Genomic DNA, 22424 nt, shown 5'->3' with positions numbered 1-22424 from the left:
AATACAATATGGATATTATTGATGATAATTTTATAACTTATAATTTTAGTCACGTATGTATTAAATATTTTAAATATGTTAGAAAGAAATGAGATAAACACATAGTCTTAATCTGACTGTATTGACTATGTTACTTATTATTAGAATACTCTTTCATTTATGCGGTGTATACAATAATAACAAAAAAATTACTATATGTATTAAAAGATTTAATGCAAGGAGACAAACGTACGGAATAAAATTTTCGAACGAATAATTTTCTAACATCAATCCGTAAAAAATAAATGTTATTAATTAACTTCATATAGTAATACACAATATATCTTACAGTATATAACTTACAATAGTGAGCAAACAATATCACTATGGATCTGTTTTTTATAACTGAACTGAGCTGAACTGGCTGCATTAGTTCAGAATTTATCTTTCTCCCCTTCCAATGTGGAGAGAAAAAAATAAACTCTGACCTAGTATAGCCAGTTCAGCTCATTGTCAGTTCACTTATAAAGAACAGACCCTCTATTGCATATATAGATTACACTGTACAAACTGATAGAAAACTTTACAAAATAGCCAAATGTATCCGCTAGGATGTAACAGACTCATTAACCCATTCAACCCTTAAGGATTAATATAAATAATTTTACCTGTATATATATATATTTATTTTAATAGTGCATCTTCATTATGAAGATAGCAAAAAGAACTGTTCTTTATGAGCATATTGCAAGATTATTATTCATTATCCATTTTAAATAGCCTACATAGATTGTCAATTTAAAAGTGTACAATCCTAAATATCTTAATAGATATATTCGTATTCATTAATACATATTGACAATCTGATTATATACTACCGCAATTAATTTACTCCAAGCTAAAGTCTAGAATGAATCCCTCATTTTAATAAATTATACCTGAAGAAGAAGATTTGATTTGGTTGCCGACATCACTTATTTATGTAGATATATATAAATTACTGTTTATGTCAGGGTGTCATCACCGATGCTAAAGAAGGAAATATCTCTGCTTGCAACGGTCCGTAATCAACTTCCTCGCCGTCTACGGTTATATGTCCACTCGTTCCTTCCATAGGTTCTATCCGGAATGCTTTCACCGGTATCATATCAACGCCAGGACAAGTTACATGAGTCCCGCTACTTAGACCTAGTAAAAACTAATGACCGGATATAGGTGGTAAATACTATAAAGTTTTTTTCTCTGGTCTTTTACGCTATTTTTGAATACAACTACTTACTTGCACCAAGTTAGACCGTGTGATGCCGGCTTTAACTATTAAAAGCCAAATAACCCCGTCTGCCAGCATAGCACGTGGTGCAAAAAAATAATCCTGTCCTAAATGCGTTTGATAGGCCGCGTGTACCATTACGAATTCCCCTGAAATTGTTGAAACATAAAATATCCATTTATACGAACCTATTAGTCATATATGTTATCCATTAACGTGCGTGTTGATTCTCGTGAATCATAATGCAAATAGTATAGTAATTCTATAAATTTGCTTTTCTTCAATGCATCGTAACTAAGATGTGTGTGCTACATTACATGAAAAATATTTTTTCAATCACGTTCCACACAATGCATTCGGCATTTTATTGAGCGTTACGTGTGACGTTGCTACGAATTTAACTTGGAGTTAAAAGGTTAATAAGTGATGCATTACCCAATCATTGCACCATATTATGACAATTACAAAAAAAAAAAAAAAAAAAAAAAAACGTTATTGAACTCGTCTCTCTCTCTCGCGCAAACTTTATCAAAATTAAAATTTTTTTTTTCGGCTACATGTATATCTTTTAAATGTTTTGAGAAATATCATAGATCTTAGATAAACATGTGTTTAGAAATTAAAAGAAATTTATCTTGAGTTTTGAAGCGAAAAATTTTTAATTTAAAATCTACGACATCTGTACATAAATTCTTTTTGCAAAATCAATATGATACATTTGCGTTTATATATGGTATGATTTGCATAATTTAAATAATTATCCCAAAAAGTCCATATACAACCACATATATGTATAATTATATATAAAATATGTCCTCTTACCTTGCACCGTTGTCCAGGAATCTGAGAGTTGGCTAGTCAACGCTGGAAGCGTAGACGGCGGTCCGTACATAACTTGGTTCTTACAAATGTTTTCCGTATCTAATGCCACACGAGATTTATTATTTAATAAATCTTATAAATTCGATAAACTTATATTCGATTAGTAACATACCAATCTCCGTGCTATCATTCTCGCCGATGCTGTGATAACTCGAGTTAGCCGAGCCTGTGCTAAAATAGGTCGACTTCGCCGATATTGCGGAATAAAAGCTACCTAGTCTGTCTCTTCTTCTCTCGATTTGTGTCTCGAGAGCCAAATTCTCAGTTATCACATCGTTATCACCGTTTAATTCGTTGGACGATTCACCAAAAGCATCGTAGTAGCTCTTTGATTCTGGTGTGGTACAGTACCTTCATACATACATACTACATACATACATACATACTACATACATACATACATATATATCTTACAGATATCATAAGTAAATTTACTAAAAAGCAGACGAGTCATTCAAGATGTACACGACATATGTATATATATATCACTTTCTCTCTTTGTTATATCTAATACGATATTTTGAATATGATATTTATACGTAAAAAATCGTTTGCAATATTCACAGAATCAGAGAGAGAGAGAGAGAGAATGTGTGTGTGTGTGTGTGTGTCAGATAAGAAATCATTGAAATTAATATCTGAAATAATTAACATGCGACATTATGTTTTATTTATACATACTATATAATAAAACTATAAATTTTGTACTTGTTAATGGACTCTAAAGAATATTAAAAATCATTACATTCAAATACGATTGTAATGAAAAAAATGAAAACGTACATGCGAAATCGTTTTTAAACACATTTTCAATTTCAGTTTTTACATCTCCCCAAATATTGATGAAATTTCCGTGTATTACGCGTTTTGATGTCATTTAAACATCTAATGCATGTCACATCGTTCATAAAAAGTTCATAAAAATCGTTCATAAAAAGTTGTTGATATGTATGACATGTGCGATTATCTATGATCTATGTCATCATTAGCATGACTACTACATTGTGAAAAACCAATTATTTACCAGATATTGCGTACAACTATTACCTGTCCAATTCGTCGCCGTAACTTCTCGAATGCGACAATATATTCTCCGTAGGATAGTCCTTGCAATATATCTTGCCGTTTTCTAACGGAGGAACCTTGTTACAGGATAGATACGATACTTTGCCCTTATACGTCCTTAGTCCTATTAGGCGCGCCAAGCTCCATACGGTGAACCTTTGGCCTCCGATGGCGCGCAACCGTTCGCTCTCGATGTCAATATCGGCCAGCAGACCCCAGCCCACCGATAAAAACGAGAAAAGGATCTGATTCCTAGTCTCTACGCGTACGAGGTCCATCGGTGTTCTTTTGCATTTGACCGCCGATAACGCGCTGATAAGCAATGGGTTACGATCGTACGGTTCTCTGAAACATCATTTTATTTTTAAGATGACAAATTTATCGATATCAATACGGAGGTAAAAATTTAAAGACGGAGGATTAAAAAAGAAAAAGTTTTAAGCAGATATAATCGGCATAATTGTCAGATATTATGAGACAAATTACGCAGCAGTAACATAATTTAACTGAAAAAATATATATACATATGTATACAAGAATGAGAATAATAATTTCCTGCAGTTTTTTTAATGATGATACAATTTCGGTCATCAAATTGTTTCATCATTTAACAATTTTGAGAAATTTGTGAGTTACAAAAAAAAACCCAATTTTGATATTTGTGTTTGTTTTTTAACTTTTCAATTGTTACTTTAACTACAAATTTCTCAAAAAATTGATAGAGTAGTTTGCAAGCAAAAATTCAGCGTTATATGAATATTCAAAAAACTATGAAAATTTATCCTCTTTTTTTTTATGTTGAAGGATAACCATTTCTTTGTTAAACTATGTAATTATCCATTTTTTCCTAATTTTTTTTATCGCAAAACTTCCTCAAGGTTTTACCGATACCACGTTTGGTATAATCGCTTCATAGAATAAAACCCGATAATGAAAGAATTCCTTATAAACGTGTGTCACATAATGCAACGCCATACTTCAAGAATAATTCCATCGAAAATATTTATTTATTCGTTTAAATATAATTTTATAGTAAAAAAAACAAAAAAAAACGACGATAATTATGCCATATAAGATTCGAGAAGAACGTATAGACCTACTCTTTAGCATAAGCGATAGACTTGGCTAATCCGTTGCCGGAACCGCATGGTATCACTCCGAGCGGCAATTCGTGTAAAGCCTTCTCCCAATCGGGCCTCTGGAAGAGTCCGTTCACCACTTCGAAGACGATCCCATCGCCGCCGACCATCAGTAAGCCGGACCACTGATAGATATCCCTCGTGCGTACGAACTCGCGGGCGTAATTGGGACACTTGGTGATATGAATCTCGTAGGATCTCTCCGCCTCCGACAGGATCGGATGAATCCTCTTCTGGAAAGTTTCTCTGCCCCTGCCGGGTCCCGATTTCGGATTCAATAGGACCAAAAGTTTCCGATTCTCACTCGGACACGCTGAAACATTAACGGGAACGTGGCGAGAATCACTCGTAAACTCGCGAAATTATTAATGTATATCTCGGCGAGATGTTCAAAACTCAACAAATTATGTATAACACGTGTTATTTAATTTTAATATTCAATATAATCGGAAGAAGGAAGAAATGTAGAATCGCGCATAATATATATATATATATATATATATATATATATATATATATATATATATATTTTTTTTTTTTTTTTTTATAAAGCCATATATTAGGATAGATATATTCACTTTTTGTTGGGCACGCTTTAAAAGACGAAATATATAAATAACAGTTTAATAACGATATAACGTAATATATAACAACTTTGTTTTGTGTTTAAGCCGCGAGATAGAAACGTAAACATTTGTCACATATCTAGACGACACGCAATATGACGACGAAAAAAAGATTAATTTAAAATAAATATCAATCAATGTTATATTTTAAGACTTCGGTATCCCCCCCCCCCCCGCCCCGCAGTATAAGTTATGACGTCAAAAGCGAGAATTCTTATGAATTTCTTTTATTCTTATATTCCATCATTTATTCGATAATATGAATAAATAAAATATATAAAAAAAATCCTTCTTTTGTTATCCAGGATGTATGTATGACTCATCCTCATACATCTTACATTTCCTGCAAAAGTAGACAAATTGACCAAGATTTATCAGTTTTATTAGTACTATATGATAATGAATAAAAAAAAAAAATACATTTATATGTCGACGTTATTTCGCAAGAAATATAAATTCGCACAATTTCTCACTTTTCTGAAATTATAATTTAATATAAGCTGTAATATGACGTTAATGATTTCACATATCATCGCATAAAATTTAATGTGCGTTTATTTAGTTTCAGCGTATATATATTTAATATAATATATTTTTATAAATAATATTAAACACGCGCGCGAAGACACCAACACATACGTACGCATAGAAAAGTTTCTAAAAAAACGCTATTTGAATTTTTATACGCTAGCAATCGTTGATTTATTATTTGATTTGCGTCAATATAACTTTTATTTATCTTCAATTTTAAGAATTACAAAAAAAAAAAAATCCTGCTATTTTTTTTTAATCAGAGAACATTTTTTTACAATTATAATTTGCGCGATCATTCGCGCGAGATTTTTATTTCTGAACGTCATTTGCGTTAATTAACTCATCGATATCGAAATCGGAGCGTATTTTCAGATGCAACAATATTGATTTTATAAACGTACATTTTTAAAAGGCCTGAATCAGCAATCCTAGCTTACAAAATAAAGACTTTTGTGTTACCGTATAAGAGATTAGCATTAAATATATTGTACATCTTACGTAATACAATTCCTAATGACAAACGCAAGCTTGATGCTTGCATAACCCGAGCTTGTCATGCGATGTCATGCAATATTAATGTCTGTTTCTACCAACATGATTTACATTTAATTATTGGTTAACTTACAGGATGACTGCATCAAAGAGAGAGAGAGAGAGAGAGAGAGAGAGAGAGAGAGAGAGAGAGAGAGAGAGAGAGAGAGAGTTTTTAAACATTTCTATATTTTATTATAGAATAATTATAGTAAAATTAGAAATTTTGACGTGTTGTCATTCTGCAAGGTAACCAGTGTTTTAATCGCATTGGTATAGACGTATTTATTAAGGTAAAAAATTATTAACGAATTACAAAATAAATCAAACAAAAAATTATTATAAAGTATCAAAGTCTTTTTGTTATATTAATTCTCTCTCTTTTCATTATTTATCCTTTGTCCAAATAATTTTTTTATTTTATGATAAAAGATAAATAAAAGCTAAATTATTAATGTGAAACATCGAATGATATGAATTGTCTGAAGATTAATGTAAATTTTCTGATAATGCGCATGATGCATCTGATATTTTTTCTAACGTTATCGGCAAAACTTGCGCTATTGCGAAGTTATCGTATCGATAATAGAAATAACAGGAAATGCCACAAGATCTCTCCGTGTTGAAACAAGAATTATTTTATTCGAAAAATTTCAAAAACAAATTCAAAAATTCACAAGTTCAAAACAAACATCTCTTTAATTTGCCTAATTTCATAAGCGATAAATGATTTGTAATATAACATTACATAACAGTTTGATTACCCAGGACTTTTTTTCGATAACATTAAATGCCGCTGAAATTAATTGAACGAGAAATTCTTGTGTGTATGTTTTATCTGATTTTATTTTGACAAATAATTTGTAAACAGACGAGTGTTATATACGACGAAAAAAATTCAACTACCGTTAACGCATATTTTTTTTTTAATCACTCTGTATATCGCGATAATACGACACACGACTCGCATAACTTGTTGAGCGCGTGCAACTCGATGGTATTTCTGCGAACGCGTTTATCTAATAAACCTTTCTATGATACTTTCGAACATCTGAGACTGCTTAAATCGGCGCAAATTGTGCTTGGATGAGAAATTTGTTATGGAAACTTTCTGGAAAATGTAATACAAACATGAAGTGTTAGAGCTAAAGGAGAGAAATCTCTTTGAAAATATTTGCAATGCAAAAGAACTTTAAGCAATTTATTGTTTATCGTTTTCAATTTTTTGTGCTGATTTTATTGGAAAAAAATGCTTACGCAAATACAGATTGCGACTTCTTTTCCTCAATGATGGCGCATTGCAATTATAATGCAATAAAGCGGATACAAACTAATATTTCGCGTTTGATTGTGCCAAGGACATTACATAATCAAGGTGGATAAAAGGCTAATTAAACGCACAATAAAAACATCGTGTGAGAAGAGGAAAGCAGAACGAAGTTTGGTTTCCAAAAGTTGCTATACAAAACGAGGAGATAAAATTATCGTTTCTATACGCAAAATTATCTACCAATGTATATGTATAAGCGCTTGGAAAAATAGCGTGGCCGCGGTTTGCCGCTCGTGCATCTAGTTTATGCAAAAGCGTTCCCGCAACCGCGGTATGCAATTTGTTTTGCTCTCGTTTCTCTAATTATATCAAGGTTTATTTTTAATGATTACGGCATGTTTATCGCGCATAATGCTAAACTAATGAATATACTTTTTATTTTTAGAAAAGGCAGAACTCTTCTTAGAACTCGTATAAATCTATATTTAAATTTGAACAATTATTGAGAAGGAAAATATCGTTGAACAAATTGATATGCGTAAAGTTGGCATATCAATCTGTCCTGAGGCATTTTCTTTGGTTTAATTTTCTTCGATTTAAACTATCAAGAACTCTAGAATTATTGAAAATAAAGCCAGAACTCTTAATTATTTATGATCTTCCACGAAATTATACGCTAGCTTCACACGCGCGACAAATTGAGTTTTAACGATCGTATTGTGTACTTAAAGCTTCGTAAGAAAGACCCCGGACTTTGTCACTGTTGTTGTTGGACAAGTATTATTTCCGCAATGGACTATTATCGTTCGATCTGACGACGTATTGGATTCTCGGCTTTTGCACGTGCGAGAGGTAATTGGGAGATAAAGTGAGAGAGCAAGATTGAATAGAAGAAAGAAAGCGCGAATCTGTTACGAATGTTGAAATTCTACAATGCCGCGTTAAAAGCAAGAAAATTAAAGCCGGAAATCACGTTGGGCAAAAATATTTCGCGAAACATTTTGACACAATGCACGTATATCACAATAAATGATAATATTATTGTAACAAGCTGGCCAACGATCTTGAACGACTGTAAAACTCAAAGTTATTTAAAAGTTGCGACTTATGTAAACCGTATTGTTTCACGCAGCTAAACGTACGATCGGTATAGAAATCAACGAGATATCGCAATTGCGGACAAAGCAAAGGTATGCCTAACAAATCGACTCGCGATCGAATAAAATAGGATTGCGCGTTATCACATAGATCAATTATTCACGGTTAATCGTAACGCAGCAGAAATATTTTGATTTTCATAATTAAATTCACTCTCTTCGCACTCTCCTCTCGTAAAATTAACAATTTTTCTCATATAATTACATAAATAACCAATTAAAATAATAATCATTTTATCGCATAATCTGTAAATCGAAACTAAACTGAAGCTGAAAATAATTTTATAAACTATGATTTATATTTAAATAAACTTTGTTAACCGTTGATTTCATTCGCCAAAATTCTAACCTTCGATATTAATTAATCTCGAAATGAGACGAAGAATATATCAAAGTAACGATAAGCAGCCCGTCCATTGATGTGCGGACTTCAAAATAATTTCGCGGATTCTACGTGAATTTTTTATGGATAAAGAATTGCAGCTTAAAATTTTGTAATAGAAAAAGTTTTAATTTACGAATGACAATCGTCGTTCTGTCTCGTTTACAAAGAATAAAAAAAAACCGAAAAAAAAAACCATAAATGTTCCTTCTCCCATTTTCAAGATTCAAATATCATCGTTTTGAAAATTTCGGGCGCATTTAGTTGGCACGAAACAGTCGCGGATCCGACACGCTCCCACGCGACACGTGGCAGCGGATGTCATTTTTTTTTGGCTAAACAAAAAACACACAAATGGAATCCGCTGCCACGTGTTGTTCGTATAATATCGGTTCTCATAGATTCTCTTGATAATTTTAATCGATAATACGCAATAAAATATACTGAGAAATTATTGATAGAACTCGTGACAAATACGGAATGAGATAATATATGGTAATTGTTTCATGGTGTATGAAAAAGATTATTCGCGATGTTTCGCGAAATTAGAATGTTTGACAGGTGAGCCGTTGATAAGAGGATTAGAGCGGATATTACTCGATATATACTAATGAAATAATACTCTCTATTATATTTATATATACTCAACATTGGCTAATTGTGTTATTAATACATTTCGACCTCGCGAACCGAGCTAGCTTGCTCAGCGATCCAAGAGACAGTTCGAACGTGTTTACATTTTTCGGAGCTTTGTTTAGCAACGGATATTGGTATCGTTTTGTCGAAAAAGAGACGTCAATTGAGGATTAACAAAGATATCGATTGAAATAATTTAACATCCATGTCACCATTGTCCTCTTACTGACAAATAAATAAGTAAATAATTGAATCAACATAGGATTCGCGATCTCGTTAATTATCACATTTTTTTTTTTTTTTTTTTTTGTTACTAACGATAAGCGGGGAAAGTAGCGTATAAAAAGTAAAAATTCGTATTGAAATTCGATTGCTACGATCGAAATTGAAAATCGGTAAGCGATAATAAAGAAGGACTCGCGTGAAAGGCCGATTATCTTTCTTGTTGACCGAAAAATGTGTATAAACGCGGCACTCACCCCCTATCAATGTTTCGAGATCGCCGTGACTGGGGCTCATGAGATTCTTGGGCACCGGCACGTTGGCGACTAGACACTTAATCGCCAGCCGCCACCTGCTGGCCTCGCGCAGATTGTCCTCGTACTTGTCGAAACTGCGGAAGCGCAGAGTGACGGTCATGCGTTCGCGTCTCATCGCGCCCTTGATCCGCATCTTTTTGAGAGTGTACGCGTATATGTAGAGATAGGCCGAGGTGTCGTGCTCGTCGTACTGTTGCTGCTGATAAGTCTCACCGGACTCGACGAGCTTGAGCTGCGACTTGGACGCGCCCGGTCGGCAGGCGCAGCTTCCCGCGTTTCTGCGCTTGGAGCGCATGCACCTGCATCCGATTATGTCGCCGAGGGCGATCGTCTCGGTCTTGGCGGTGCCGTTGTGCTCCTTGTGCAGGCTCAGGCCCTTCTCCGTCAGCCGAACTTTGTAATACGTGTTTCTCCTCGACGTCACGTAAAAGATCTCCTCGAGGACGGCGCTCGAGTTTCCCGGGACGTTGTCCTCCATCGTTCGCCGATGATGCTTGCTCTCGACCATTTGACAAGATTAGAAGGGACGGAAGGGCAAAGGAAGGAGATGACGTTCTCTCGGTCCACTCAATAACGTAATATTAGCGATAACCGGCTGTTTCGGCGGCCGGCGTTCCGATTATCGATTCCCCGAGGGTGGCACGTGCGAGAGCGAGGGAACCGGACGCGAGTTGCTCCTCCGATGACAATTATCATCGGGCGGGGAAATCCCTCTCTGCCAGACAGACACGATCGAAACGCAACGTGAGCCTATCCCACCGTACCTCGACGATACGCTTAGCAGTCCCGTGCGAAAGAAAAGGAAATGAAAAAATCACGGACGGACCCGCACCATCCGTATCCGTCTCGCTTTGACAATGAGTCGCGCGAGATCCTCGTTCCTTCTTCTCGCTCTTCCCCGTCGATTCCTCGAGCGAATGCAACCAAGAAGCGCGAGCCGACGCGACGCCGATCAAAGAGATGCACGCACGAACACGCCGAGCGACGCGAAGTGACGCGAAGTGACGCGAGGTGACCGAGAGCCGAAACCGGGGTCTCTCGGTCTCGGTATCGTTTCAGGCCCGTATTTATCGGGGCTGCTAACCCTGCGAACCAGCAGCGGCATCTCTCCCACCATCCAGTTACCCTCTCTATATAGTGTACGTATGTACGTACAGTACAACATCTCGCGTTACCGTTCCACCTCCATTCGCACCTCCCCCCAGCTCCTCACCGGCCTTCCCTTCCGCTTGTTCCTCTTCCCCTCCCCGCTCACTGCAACGAACGCTACCATTGTGACGAGAACCTTGAGGCCGAGTCACACTGGGCTTAAAGTACAGGGTGAAGACCGTCGTCGGCGTGTTAAACTTTATATTTTTTTAAGAAATTAAATTTAAAACATTTTTCGCGCAATGCGAACAACGTCTATCGTTTTATCGATTTAGCAAACTTATTATCGATAAGAAACATACAAGGTTAATAATTCTTGATACGTTCCGGCAGCGTGAAACAGCTTTAGTTTTCTGCACGAGAACGAAACGACATGTAATTGCACAAACTCTATGAGCGCGCGATAAAGTGACGGACAATGAGATAGTACGAACCCATGCCCATAAATATAATTTTTGCCGCGAACAGTGATAGAATTCAAGGCGAGACTCGATATTCGTTAAAATCGAGTTATACGCAAGAGAGAAAGAAGACAAAACCTTTTTGTTTCCTTTCTATCGTTATTTTTTTATCTTGCAAATTTAACAGAAAAGTTTATGTTTACTCTAAATTTATCTTGCTATCTTCAAGAGATGTACGGTCTAGATACTTTGAATTGCATCGCTGGTATTATTATTATATATATTTTTTTTTATACAAAACTTTTTTACAAAAAATATGGATATCACTAAAAAATTTTTTCAGTTTTTTTTTTTTTAAATCTAACCAGTAAATATATAGTAAATATTTTTTCCATTATAAAATAATTATATAAAATTTTTTTGTTTATTCTTCTTTTTCTATTATAGTCTAATGTCGATGCTAGGAATATATATATATATATATATATACAGGGTGTCCCATTTTAAAGGACCCACTCAAATATCTCAGAAACACTGCGTTAAATCGAAAAATGTTTCAAACAAAAGTTGTGTGACTTCAAGGGGGCCATAAAATGGTGACAATGATTTGACCTTGGAAAATGATTTGAAGGTCATGTGAAGGACAACTTTAAAATCTTAAATGGAAACCCCCATTTTTTATTTAGTATTCTTATAGCTGACATCGAGAGCTTTCCAAAACACTATAATAAAGTATTTTTTGATTAAGTACTTTTTGAGTTATTTTATATTTTAATCTGACATATTTCGATATAAAAAATTAATTATCTCGTAAAATATTTAGTTTTTGATAATCTTACCGTAATACTTCTATATACAGAATAATGAGACAAATCAATTAGTATAAAAAAAAATTGTTTTTAAGAAAATTATTTACAATGTATTTTTTTAAACAATTATTTGTTTTTTTTTGGCACTAATTAATTTGTCTTATTATTCTGTACATAGAAGTATTACGGTAAAATTATCGGAAACTGAATATTTTACAAAATATTTTATTTTTTATATCAAAATATGTCAGATTAAAATATAAAATAACTCAAAAAGTACTTAATAAAAAAATATTTTATTATAGTGTTTTGGAAAGCTCTCGATGTCAGCTATAATAATACTAAATAAAAAATGGGGGTTTCTATTTAAGATTTTAAAGTTGTCTTTCACATGACCTTCAAATAATTTTCCAAGGTCAAATCATTGTCACCATCTGATGGCCCCCTTGAAGCCACACAACTTTTGTTTGAAACATTTTTCGATTTAACGCAGTGTTTCTGAGATATTTGAGTGGGTCCTTTAAAATGGGACATTCTGTATATATATATTGTGTATGTATATATATATATATATATATATATATATATATATATATATATATATGTGTATATATTATATGAATTATAAAAATATGTTATATGCTCTTAATTGATGTAATTTCATAAACTATATTTTATGAATAATCTTTTATATAATATTCATTTTTCTTGACAGAATTTTTTTTATAAATGACGATAGTAACAAATTTTACACACATATTGTAAAATTCTTATCATATATGAAAGATAAATCTCTCTCTCTCTCTCTCTCTCTCTCTCTCTCTCTCTCTCTCTCTTTCTTATAGAGAGTATTTATAAATTATCCGATATAATTTTACTGGGCAGACGAGAATATATTCTCGTCGGTATTCTTTTTCTGTTATAATTCTATCGTTATTATTTTTGTAATGTATCTTAAAATATATACGCCAAATTGATGTGTTTTTTTAAACACATTGCCGATTAGATAAAGTAGCTGAAGTTATCACGTTTCGTACAATGAACTTTGTCTCATTAATACTTTAGGAATGATTAAATTGCTTCGAAAGAAGAAGAGAGAGGGTCAATATATACTCCTTAAATATAATGTATGATATTTAAAGTTCATCATTTTACAAATTACAAATTTTCTATTGAATCGTCCTTATTCTTTATTTATAACGATAAAATCTAAAGACAAATATCGATGATGATAATTTAGCGAAAATTGATATTTATATCTTGAAAATAATCACACGTATAATAAAACTAGAGATATATTTATATTTCGTCAACTGTTAACTGTTGATAAGCTAGAATGGAAAACCGTCATCCTGGTAAATTATCACGACTGTCCAGTAAGTCCTAAAATACAATAATTGCCGAGTACAACCAGATTATTTTTTAGTATCACTTTTGACCATCTTACTAATAATACTTGTACATTTAATCTGTAAATTTTTAATAAAGGTTTAGAGAATTTAACGTTGCAATTATCTCCTCTTTGTAAGGATACACACTTGTCGTCAGATATACGAGAAGCGAAATATATTATATATTCGATCTTGTATATATATTCTTATGATTCTGAATATATCTCTTATAAAAGATCAAATTAATTCGATTTCATTGATTAAGATAAATCAACATGGATAGAATATAATGTTTGTGCGTGTAAATAATAAAAAAAATACGCCGCGAGAAAATTAATCTTATATACGAATTCGTATATCGAGCAATAAATTGAAATAACGTGCAGCATTTACATTTGTTTATACTTATAGAGACGTATCGCACATTTTTGTACCGTAAAATAACTCGAATCTGCAAAATGTATAATATATTGATTTATAATAATGCAAATAGATAGCGCAATTAATTTTGGTACGGATCTATGGAAAATCGGGGCCAGAGTTAGAAAGAGACATGCATATCTTTGGATGCATCTCTGTCTCTTTTTATATTATCCATCAAAATTAGAAACATTTCTCATCGGATATTATTTAGCGATAAAAACGATATAGCGATATAAGGCAGCTTTTAAAAAACATTGAAAATGATTGCGAATTATTTATTTTTCTTACAATTCGCAAAATACATATAAAGTCAATGTTTTTTTATCTATCCAGCGTATATATGTAATACTCCTATATTGCTAACGGAGCTCGAGAATCCTCAAAAATATTACCATGTAGACGATATTCGTGTCTCATTCTAGAGTAGAATAAATGTTCGTTGTGCGCATGCGCATGCTGAAATATGACCCAGCGTCTATATATCCTTTTCTACGATTGGATCAATGGGCGCGTTCAGGAAACACAACTGTTGAGCATCGTCTTGTCAACACTCGACGTTGATTTGTTGGTTCTAGAAGTAAGAACCAATCACGTACGATTGCTGCTCAACGGTTGTGTCTCCTGAACGCACACGCAGCCATTGTGGATACATCTGACCAGATAAAACATGGCAATCGAGCAAAGATAAAGATTCGAGTAATCAGTGTAACCAAAAACAATACAGTTATTCTAATACTTCGATACATCTCTCGCGCACATGTTCGCTTTAAGATGATTATTTTCTCGTAATCTCCCGGAAAAGAATCACATTTTTATTTCCTCGCAATTTCATCGAGCTCACGAATAATACTTTTACGCACATAACCTATAAACTCCATTCGGTGTCTTTTTTTCTCGATCAATCGAGACAACCTTGCGATTCGATTCCGAGGAAGAAGAGAAAAAAAATATTTCCTCCCTCCCCCCCCTTTCTCTCTTTATCTCTCTCCATTATAATCTATAATATATTTGACATCCCACAATTCTCTCTCTCCCTCACGTATTCTATTCTTTTCTGGCGAACATTCAATATTCGGAAACATTAACATTCCAATCCGAGAATACAAGGTACATATTTCGTTTCGTCGCATAATCTCATAGTCCATGGATCAATCGATGTTAGAATTGCGTGGTGTAAACAAACGTCATATGTAATACGCGTTCGTGCTCGATTGTAAGGCGGCGCGGGCGTTTATCATGGCGATCGCTCTTAGCACGAACAGCTGATTCGGCGAGTGATGTTTTCCCGCGTGGTGTAACATAACATAACGTATACGATTCGTGGAGAGCGCGACAGATCAAATCTATATCGTTCGGGAAGTCTGTCTCTTTCTCTTGCGGCTGTCTTGTTTTTGTTGACACGAGTGGAAAGATGTGTATTGACGTGTCCTAATGACGTAATTGGTCGAAGAGGCAAGACTGTTCTCGCGAATGTCCACGTATGTACATACATATGTGCGATCAATCGCGCATTTTGTGTATCGCGTGCCTGTCTGGGGCGATGAGCACGCTAAGGTCACCGGCATTCGGTGTTTTGTAATGTGAGAAGTCGTGTTGAAGAAAAAAAAAAAAGAAGAATTTCACCGAGCTATGAAGTTCAACGAGGGCGCCGTGTCCCTGCTGTCCCTGCTGTTCCTAGCGTTCCTGTCGCTCGCGTTGTGCGCGGAATCGGAGAATGGCTCGAAGAAGCGCGGTGATATCACGCGTCAAAAGTCAAATTCCAAGGAGGAGACGGAGGAGGAGGCCGCCGTCGAAGACATAGAGAATGCATTCGAGCGTCTGCACGAGCTGAGCGTCTTGCGCGATACAATATTGAAGCTGGTACCGGCGTCCGATCCGATTTACGAGAAGATTAGCAAGCAAGTTGGCAGAAAGGATGAGGAGAGCAAGACGGAAACCTTGGAAAGTCCTAGCAAAGAGACCTTGGAAAATCCTCCGGGGACTAGAAATAATGTATGGATGAAGACTATGATAGCCGAGACGAAGGATCCGGATCTGGTTATAAATGGGAGGCAGTTCGATGATGAGGATATGGAATCTTGGGAAAATCAAGAACTATTCGACATGCTCGAGGAAGAGATCCAAGAACCATTGTCGCCGGAACAACAGACAGGTAAGTCGAAAAGCAAAGTATATTTTTTACTTTGATCGCAGAAATACTTTCCTCCATTGTTACAAAGTAATGATCTTTTCCAGCCGAGCAATTGTTCAAGAACGCACAGAATATCTTAAATGCGATGCGTGCTAACAAGTCCGAGGGTTACGAATTGCTTATCGAAGCAGCCAAATTGGGCCATCGAGAAGCTAGATCTATATTGGCGTGGGCAAGATTACTTGGATCTCGTTTGGGTCCTGCATCTCTGAGAGTATCTATCGACGATATACCTAGTATATTTGAAATATTCAAAGAGCTCGCAGACACCGGACTCCCATCTGCTCATATGGTATATACATAGTATGGTAAATGAGATATTAAGCTTAGAAAATTTTTAAGTCAACAATTGTGTATTTGTATAGGGAATGGGATTTTTATATGCGACTGGTATTGGAGGCGTTAACGCATCTCAAGGAAAAGCTTTGCTTCATTATACTGTTGCTGCTCTTGGTGGAGATACTCGGGCACAAATGGTTATGGGATATCGTCATTGGGCAGGAGTAACAACACCAGCATCTTGCGAGCGAGCGTTGGATTTTTATCGAAAAGTGGCGAAAAAAGTCGCGGAGGAAGTGTCGTTAAGCGGCGGCCCCGTAGTCCAACGTGTTCGATTATTGGACGAACATGAAAATCCAGGATACAGTTCCGGAATCTTCGATCAGGATTTAATAGAATATTATCAGTTGTTAGCCAAGAAGGGTGACACTCAGGCGCAGGTCGGACTAGGTCAGCTTCATTATCAAGGAGGTAGAGGAGTTCCTTTAGATCACGAAAGGGCTGTACAATATTTCCAACATGCTGCTGATGCTGGCAATCCAGTCGCTATGGCTTTCCTTGGAAAGGTATCGAACTCTAAAGCAACGATGCTTAGATATATCTGGCGACATGAGATTATTTGCTACATGTATAAAATTACATATTGACACACTACTCTCTATTTGCTCTGAAATATAATTGTATTATTTTATTTTATTTTTTTTTTTTTTTAATTTATACATGTTTACAGATTTATTTAGAAGGAAGTGAAATTGTCAAGCAAAATAATGAAACGGCATACAAATATTTCAAGAAAGCTGCAGATTTAGGCAATCCAGTAGGTCAAAGCGGATTGGGTCTGATGTACTTATATGGAATGGGAGTAGAGAGAAATACTGCTAAAGCATTACATCATTTCGGTCAAGCTGCAGAGCAAGGCTGGGTCGATGGACAACTGCAATTGGGCAATATGTATTTTAGTAAGAATCATAATTTACATCTGTGTGTGTGTGTGTGTGTGTGTGTGTGTGTGTGTGTGTGTGTGTGTGATCATTCTGCCATTTATATAAGATAATTATTTATCGTTGACCGATATGAATAAGATTTGAATTGAAATATTTCAGGCGGTACAGGTGTCAAACGAGATTACAAATTGGCAAATAAATATTTCAGTTTAGCCAGTCAATCTGGCCATGTGCTGGCATATTACAATCTCGCTCAGATGCACGCAACTGGTACTGGAATGATGAGAAGTTGTCCGACAGCTGTAGAATTAATGAAAAACGTTGCCGAAAGAGGAAAATGGAGCGATCAATTGATGATGGCGCATAACGATTACAGGGACGGCAGAATAAATGAAGCTTTTCTGAATTATGCTCTATTTTCCGAAATGGGTTACGAGGTCGCGCAAAGTAACGCGGCGTTTATTTTGGATAGAGAAGAGACCGATGTTCTATCGGAACAGGAAGGTTTACTTAGAGCTTTAGCGTTGTGGGCGCGAGCTGCCGCTCAAGGATACTCTGCGGCACAAGTATAGATCGTTATATTTTACTAATAAAGATGTGTGGGTGAAATTTGCACATTTTCAACGTTTTATTTTGTTTCAGGTAAAACTCGGCGATGCGCATTACTACGGCAGAGGAACGAAAATCGATTATGAGGCCGCCGCGGGTCACTATCGTTCGGCATCCGAGCAACAGCACAACGCTCAGGCCATGTTCAATTTGGGATACATGCACGAACGTGGTTTAGGTTTAGCGAAAGATCGCCATTTAGCTAAGCGATGTTACGATTTAGCCGCGGATGCTAGTCCCGACGCCCGTATACCTGTAGCGCTAGCCCTGATCAAACTTTCCTTCCTATTTAGCCTCGATTACTTGCAAGAATTTAGTTTGGTCGATCAATTGGATAAGTGGGATGAATTGCTGGGACAAAACTGGGATCTATATCTTATCGGATTTCTCACAGGAATGCTTAGTCTTATTATATACTTCCGCAGACCGCAGCCACCTCCTCCACCGAGACCTCCTGTTAACTAAATTTTATACTTTCATTCATTATATCTCATATACATATAAATATATATATATATATATATATATATATATATATATATACATAAATATATATATAAATAAATATATAGATTTTTCTAGGTTAAGCTTGGAAAGAATTTTATAAGAGATTCGTATTCGCGCGCGGGAAATCATTTTTGATAATATGATTCGTCTTTCTGATGATGCAGATAAAACAACCTCGTGTTCACAATATGAATATTTTAAATGTGTGTATCACAGTAATTTATTTCCAACACTTAGACTATTGGAAATAATTTACTTTTAAATTGTCGAGGATCGTATAATGCTGTCTTTGATATAATTGGTAATTTTTACTTGGCTTAGCTCTACAACTTTCTTGTATGTTTAATTAATTAATACACGGACTTTGAGCTTAGTTTCTAGTTTATCATGTTCCATTACTACGCTCAATGTATGTCGTGTGAATAGGAGTATTATCTGTAAACGAACAAGTTTATTAGAAACAACTGATTTTCTTCTTTCGGCGAAACATAATAATCAAATTCACTCCATATGTCATATAACTTTTTTAAAGATATATTATTAGATAGTGGTGTTTTTGCAGCAATATAGTTTTTTGTGATGATTTTATTAAATCAATTATAGCTTTCTTCAGTGACACAAATTTATAATTACCATAGATTACACACATAATATTAACACATATTAAGACATTATAAAACATTGCTGTAATATAAATACGAATTAAAAAGTTGTTGATTATTTATCTAATAAAATTGTTTTATTGCCAAAGAATATTATAATTTTGATACGCACGATACTGCAGCGATATATTGTTATACAAATGATTGTGATCGCACAGGCAGATTGATTTGTATGCAAAACTTCTTAGTGATAATGATAAATATGTTAAGTGATGATATTTTTATTACATATTTTTGTTTTGCAACTTGCATTGTTCTATTACATTATACACACAGGAATATACCAGAACTTGTGATAACTTTACGATATTGCTGGGAAAGACCAAAACCAAAATACATATTTATTTCTTTATTTCATTGTTGAATTATTAATGGAAAAAAGATATTAAAAAATGTATCAATTTGGAATATTCTGTGTGTATATAAATATTATCTATTATTTATATATTAGTTAATATTTTATTAATATTTTCTTATTTTGTAATAATTTATAAATATTGTATGAGAATAGTATTATTTTAATTAATGCTATTAATCATTATATTTATTTGTATATACCTTACATATACCTGTATATTTTTATATATACTCTTTCTTGTAGTGTAGAGTTGGTTCGTTATCTTTACTATGGCAACATACAAATGGAAACATATCAAATCAGAAGTTGACGTTTGATATTGTGGAGATAATGTTCAATACAGTTGTAAGATCGAATTTAAAAGCTTTTCTGACTCGATCTTTAAATTTCGACTTGACGATATGTCTTTGACATAGTTCATAGTTCAAAACATAAAGTTGTAAAAAGAAAATTTTTTTGACAAGCACTCTATACAATGACGCATAATTAGTGGATAATGATATCAAGATGCTTAGAAGAAAGAAGAAACGTGGAGAGAAAGAGAAGAAAGTGCGGAAAAAGTGTTTGAACGAACGCGAAACCTTATCCTACGAACAGCAAATTCTAGACAACAATAAACAATTGTCGCGGTATGTTCGAGAATAAGAATGACGCATCTTGCAGATTTAATCATATACGTTTCTCTTTTAAGACTGCGTAGTCGAAATGAAGAACTCGAACACGAAGTAAAGGTTCTAACGAAGAAGTTTGAGCAGTTGAAGGAGGATCGATCTGACGTCGTGGCACACTTGAAACGAAACTTGGAGGGCAAGATAGAAGAGTCTCGAGAGCTGAGCGAACGTTTATTGGCTTTGGAGGAATTGAGAAAGCAGGAACAGGCCGAATACAAGAAGAAAGAGAGCGCGATGGAGCTTGAATATCGTACTATGGAGAATAATTTAAGCGCGGAGGTGAAACTCGCAGGTAATATATGTCGTGGATAGAATATGAACAAATGGAAAAATTATTATTAATAAATAAAGTGTATTGTAATTTTTCTACACGTTTTACTTTTTTTTTTTTCATTAGCCGGGAAGCTGAATGCTTTAGAAGACTGGAGATTAGCCCGCTTAGATCTAATGCACAAGTTCGAGGTACAAGAGGAGCAAATCGCGAAACAAGAAGAGTCGCACAAAACAACACTCTACGAAACGGAGAAATCAGTTATTATTGCAAAGGCTAAGTTAATAATTTATCGATCAATCATTCGATTTATCATTGTATCTGCACTGTAAAAAATTTTCTACAAATTCACACATTTTTGTCTAAATTTTCAGATCTGGGTATTTAAAAGAAATTTCAGACAATCTGTCATCTTAATCATCAGAATTGTTTCTCTGAAAGTTCAGAAGAGCGTGTCTGAAAATTGAAGTATATCTGAAAATTCAGATAGTGTGTCTGCTTTGTCTAAAGTTTTAGTCATTTTTTTTTACAGTGTATAATGTTTGAATAACATGCTATGAAAAAATAATTAAACATCGCTTAAAAAATTTTTATTAAGTAATCTTGTAATAAACGGAGAAAAATTAACCTTTTTCCTTCTAGTTTGACTATTTTTTAAGACTCGAATACTTTTTGCACATCATTTATAGAATGCAAAAGGAGATGGAGGAACGATTAAAGCAGCTCGCTCAGGAATTCAAGGAGGCGACGAACATCCGTATAGCGGATATGATGCGCAACACGGTCAGGAGAAATATCGCGTTGAATCACGAGCTAAACACAATGTTGAAGGTCTGCGAGGACCTGGAAACGAAGAGCGCGGAGTGCAAAGATAACGATTGCGTGCTCAGATTACAGTGCGAATTATTCGAGACGGAGGCGAAAATCGCGATGAACGACGCGATGAGACAGAAGCGCGCGATGCACAAACTTGCCCAGGAACACATAGACACGGTCCTCGAATACGGGCGAGTGCAACGAGAAAACGCTAGGTTCAACAATTACGAACGACTGATGAGCGAATACAAGGTGATCTGCGAAGCGTCGGAGCAGAAGGTGAAGATCCTCGAGCGACAATTGCAAGAAACGAAAAAAGCCAGGGAAGAAGTCCTGATAGAAGTGCGGATTAAATGCGAGGAGTTCAATAAATTGAATGAGACTCTGAAAGAAGCCAAACGATGCGTCCTGGAAGCATTACAAGTATATCTCTTATCGTTTTATATATACACGCGGATATAAGGTACAATATAAGAGAACTTTTGTTTTCAGTTACAAGAGGATGCTTGCACGAGCGATATTTGTGCTTCATGTGGCGCCGATCAGAAACAGAAGATTATTTATTCGCTTCAAAATATCCTGGAAAAGCATAATAATTCCGATGTAATCAAAGACGATGATTCATAAGTGAAGTGCAATACGTTATAACACGCCTTGTATAGCGTGGAATAATTTTATATTGTTTCACAGTATATATATATATATAATATTCTCATATTAATTAAAATTTTAAAAGATGTATAGATTAATATATTTAATTTTTGCAAATATTTTATAAAAATTACAATAGAATAATATTTTCAATGTATTTTACACCATTCTTATCCAGAAAATATTCTATTTTGAATAGAATGGTATAAAATGTGTATTGAATTATACGACATAATTTCAGATAGATTAAATCGAGTCTGAAACTTTAGAATAACAGAACTC

At 34.7% G+C, this 22424-nt stretch overlaps 3 protein-coding genes across 3 annotated transcripts; 2 read left to right on the top strand and 1 right to left on the bottom strand.

Moving 5' to 3' along the window:
* Positions 1-25: 25 nt before the first annotated feature.
* Positions 26-11066, bottom strand: Sk2 (Sphingosine kinase 2). The gene is made up of 7 exons (XM_070294148.1): positions 9951-11066; positions 4297-4648; positions 3179-3541; positions 2244-2482; positions 2072-2170; positions 1259-1398; positions 26-1177 (listed from the first exon to the last, which is right to left on the bottom strand). Exons 1-7 carry the CDS (start codon positions 10516-10518, stop codon positions 989-991), a joined length of 1950 nt encoding a protein of 649 aa, XP_070150249.1. The 5' UTR covers positions 10519-11066; the 3' UTR covers positions 26-988.
* A 3764-nt stretch (positions 11067-14830) lies between these two features.
* Hrd3 (HMG-coA reductase degradation 3) lies at positions 14831-19717 on the top strand. The gene is made up of 6 exons (XM_070294087.1): positions 14831-16335; positions 16419-16666; positions 16740-17219; positions 17384-17612; positions 17757-18163; positions 18240-19717. The coding sequence occupies exons 1-6, from the start codon at positions 15813-15815 to the stop codon at positions 18669-18671; spliced, it is 2319 nt and encodes a 772-aa protein (XP_070150188.1). The 5' UTR covers positions 14831-15812; the 3' UTR covers positions 18672-19717.
* Positions 19718-20028: 311 nt separating this feature from the next.
* Positions 20029-22364, top strand: LOC138932290 (cilia- and flagella-associated protein 157). Its single transcript, XM_070293964.1, has 5 exons — positions 20029-20362; positions 20425-20696; positions 20802-20955; positions 21365-21914; positions 21984-22364. Exons 1-5 carry the CDS (start codon positions 20241-20243, stop codon positions 22116-22118), a joined length of 1233 nt encoding a protein of 410 aa, XP_070150065.1. The 5' UTR covers positions 20029-20240; the 3' UTR covers positions 22119-22364.
* The last annotated feature ends 60 nt before the right edge of the window (positions 22365-22424 follow it).

This window comes from Polyergus mexicanus, unplaced genomic scaffold (assembly GCF_030449975.1).
Source record: "Polyergus mexicanus isolate NDT 795.1 unplaced genomic scaffold, iyPolMexi1.0 SCAF_4, whole genome shotgun sequence".
Lineage (NCBI taxonomy): Eukaryota > Metazoa > Arthropoda > Insecta > Hymenoptera > Formicidae > Polyergus > Polyergus mexicanus.
This window is presented reverse-complemented; position numbering and strand designations above follow the sequence as displayed.

Bases quoted from the DNA above. Each gene is read 5' to 3' on its own strand.
- LOC138932290 (XM_070293964.1), top strand. From the start codon at position 20,241: ATGCTTAGAAGAAAGAAGAAACGTGGAGAGAAAGAGAAGAAAGTGCGG. The intron at 20,697-20,801 runs GTAATATATGTC...TTTTTTCATTAG, and splicing joins CGCGGAGGTGAAACTCGCAG to CCGGGAAGCTGAATGCTTTA. The intron at 20,956-21,364 runs GTTAATAATTTA...CATCATTTATAG, and splicing joins GTTATTATTGCAAAGGCTAA to AATGCAAAAGGAGATGGAGG.
- Sk2 (XM_070294148.1), bottom strand. From the start codon at position 10,518: ATGGTCGAGAGCAAGCATCATCGGCGAACGATGGAGGACAACGTCCCG. The intron at 3,542-4,296 runs GTAGGTCTATAC...ATGATGTTTCAG, and splicing joins TCTATCGCTTATGCTAAAGA to AGAACCGTACGATCGTAACC. The intron at 2,171-2,243 runs GTATGTTACTAA...GTGTGGCATTAG, and splicing joins GAATGATAGCACGGAGATTG to ATACGGAAAACATTTGTAAG.
- Hrd3 (XM_070294087.1), top strand. From the start codon at position 15,813: ATGAAGTTCAACGAGGGCGCCGTGTCCCTGCTGTCCCTGCTGTTCCTA. The intron at 16,336-16,418 runs GTAAGTCGAAAA...GATCTTTTCCAG, and splicing joins GTCGCCGGAACAACAGACAG to CCGAGCAATTGTTCAAGAAC. The intron at 18,164-18,239 runs GTATAGATCGTT...ATTTTGTTTCAG, and splicing joins AAGGATACTCTGCGGCACAA to GTAAAACTCGGCGATGCGCA.